A 1,830-nucleotide genomic window follows, 5' to 3' on the forward strand; every position below is an offset into this window, starting at 1 on the left:
TTATATCTTAGAGCTAATACGCCTGAATCGTAATATATTTATTACAAACAATTTCCTTATCAAAATACATTGGTTGTTATAAATTACATATTGTTAAAAGGTGATAATTTCACACGCCAACAGTCAAAATGACTGGCTCGGCTTCTACCTCCTTGACCTTGTCCCGAATCTCCTTCGATTCGGATTCGGGCTCCGCAGTTGTAGTGGGTCTGGAAGTCGCATTTACCACCTCACTCACTGCCGGTGTGACGATTGCAACATGTGGCGTCGAATTTGGGGTGCTAATCGATTTTGTCGACAAATTAGCCAAAGTAGTGGTAGATTCGGTCGTTCCTGCCACGACTGAGGAAGGAATGGCTTTCAAGACCTGTATGGTCGATGTTGGCGATTTAGGCGCGGCTTGATCTGAGGTCGTTGTGGTGGATACTGGAGACGTCGTTTCAGAAGTTTTCTGAATCTCTGTAACTTCAGTGACGAGATCAACTTTGGCCACAAGTACTTTGCTCGTTCCATTGCTGAAAACCTCGGTCTCGTTCTGGGCCACCAAATGCTGGTTGGTTGGATGGAACAAAATTTCCTGTAGATTTGTCGTTGCAGCAGGTTGGATCACCACTTGCGTAAGGCCATCCGCGGATTGATACTTCTCCGTTGAATTGACTGCGCGTCTGAAAATCAAAGATTTTGCCAAGTTTCCGAAATAGTTCTCTATGTTAGCTATTGTCGGGTTGAGTTCGTTGATTGGCAGTGGACTTGCAATTGACAGTGTCGACAGACATGCTGTTATCTGTAATTGGGACGATAGTTATTGATTTGAGAATTTTATACTAATGTATTAGTTTACCGTTAATATCTGTAGATACATTTTAGTTTATATAAAATTATAACGTATTCTGGTAACTATACTGAAATGGGATACGCGTTAGGAGAAAGAAACTGTACATTACCCGAGGCAAGATGGGAATGAACTGATTGATTTGATCTTCAAGACTCAGTGATAATCAGTCTGTTAGTTCAAATCGTGCATCACAAATGTGATGTGATATCAAATGAAAGTATGTCTCACTAGTGTACGTAGATGTACCGTAAAGTGGTGTGATTCTGTTAAGCTAAGAAGCCCGTCATTCGTTTTAGAAGAATTTAGAATTTACAATTTAGAATCTTGTATCAGTACCATTTCAAACATTACATTTATTTCTTATATCTAGGTGTTTTATGTGAGACAAAACTATCTTCCTAATTTGGTAAAAATAAATTAAGCTTATATTAACATTTTGTTAAAAACATATTACATTTAATTTTCCGTAGCAGTTCAATTTTTTACAGGTGAGTTGATTTCACCTGCTTTTAAGAGAACAAAAAAACACGCTTTCAATTAACTTAACCTAACATCACATAACTATGTAACTCTTGTATTGTGGCATCAGAGGATTACAACGATTTTTGTTTAAAATGATTAGCTAATAATTTTATTCGACATTTGCTCCAATGTTTCAACATTGGATATTCTATGTTATTCATTAGTACTATACCAGGGAGGGAGCTTCAAAATCATTTTCAAAATATTATTTTGAATCCTCTAAAGAGCTTTCTCCCTGGTATTACAACAACTAGTCCATATTGGTACAGTATACAACATGGCTGGCCTGAAAATTTGTTTGGAGATCAAAAGCTTTTTCTTGAGACAAAGTTTTGATTTTCTGTTAATAAGGGGATAAAGACATTTTATATATTTGTAACATTTTGCTTGAATGCCCTCGATGTGATTTTTGAAAGTTAAATTTTCATCTAGCCAGTGCTCTAGATATTTAACTTCATCTGATCAATTAAGTG

The 1,830-nt window shown here is 36.6% G+C and overlaps 1 protein-coding gene across 1 annotated transcript; it reads right to left on the reverse strand.

Moving 5' to 3' along the window:
• Window positions 1–991, reverse strand: LOC5563842 (G8 domain-containing protein DDB_G0286311). The gene is made up of 2 exons (XM_001648106.2): window positions 842–991; window positions 1–784 (listed from the first exon to the last, which is right to left on the reverse strand). Exons 1-2 carry the CDS (start codon window positions 860–862, stop codon window positions 110–112), a joined length of 696 nt encoding a protein of 231 aa, XP_001648156.1. The 5' UTR covers window positions 863–991; the 3' UTR covers window positions 1–109.
• Between the last annotated feature and the right edge of the window lie 839 nt (window positions 992–1,830).

Source organism: Aedes aegypti, chromosome 2 (genome assembly GCF_002204515.2).
Source record: "Aedes aegypti strain LVP_AGWG chromosome 2, AaegL5.0 Primary Assembly, whole genome shotgun sequence".
In the NCBI taxonomy this organism is placed as follows: Eukaryota; Metazoa; Arthropoda; class Insecta; order Diptera; family Culicidae; genus Aedes; species Aedes aegypti.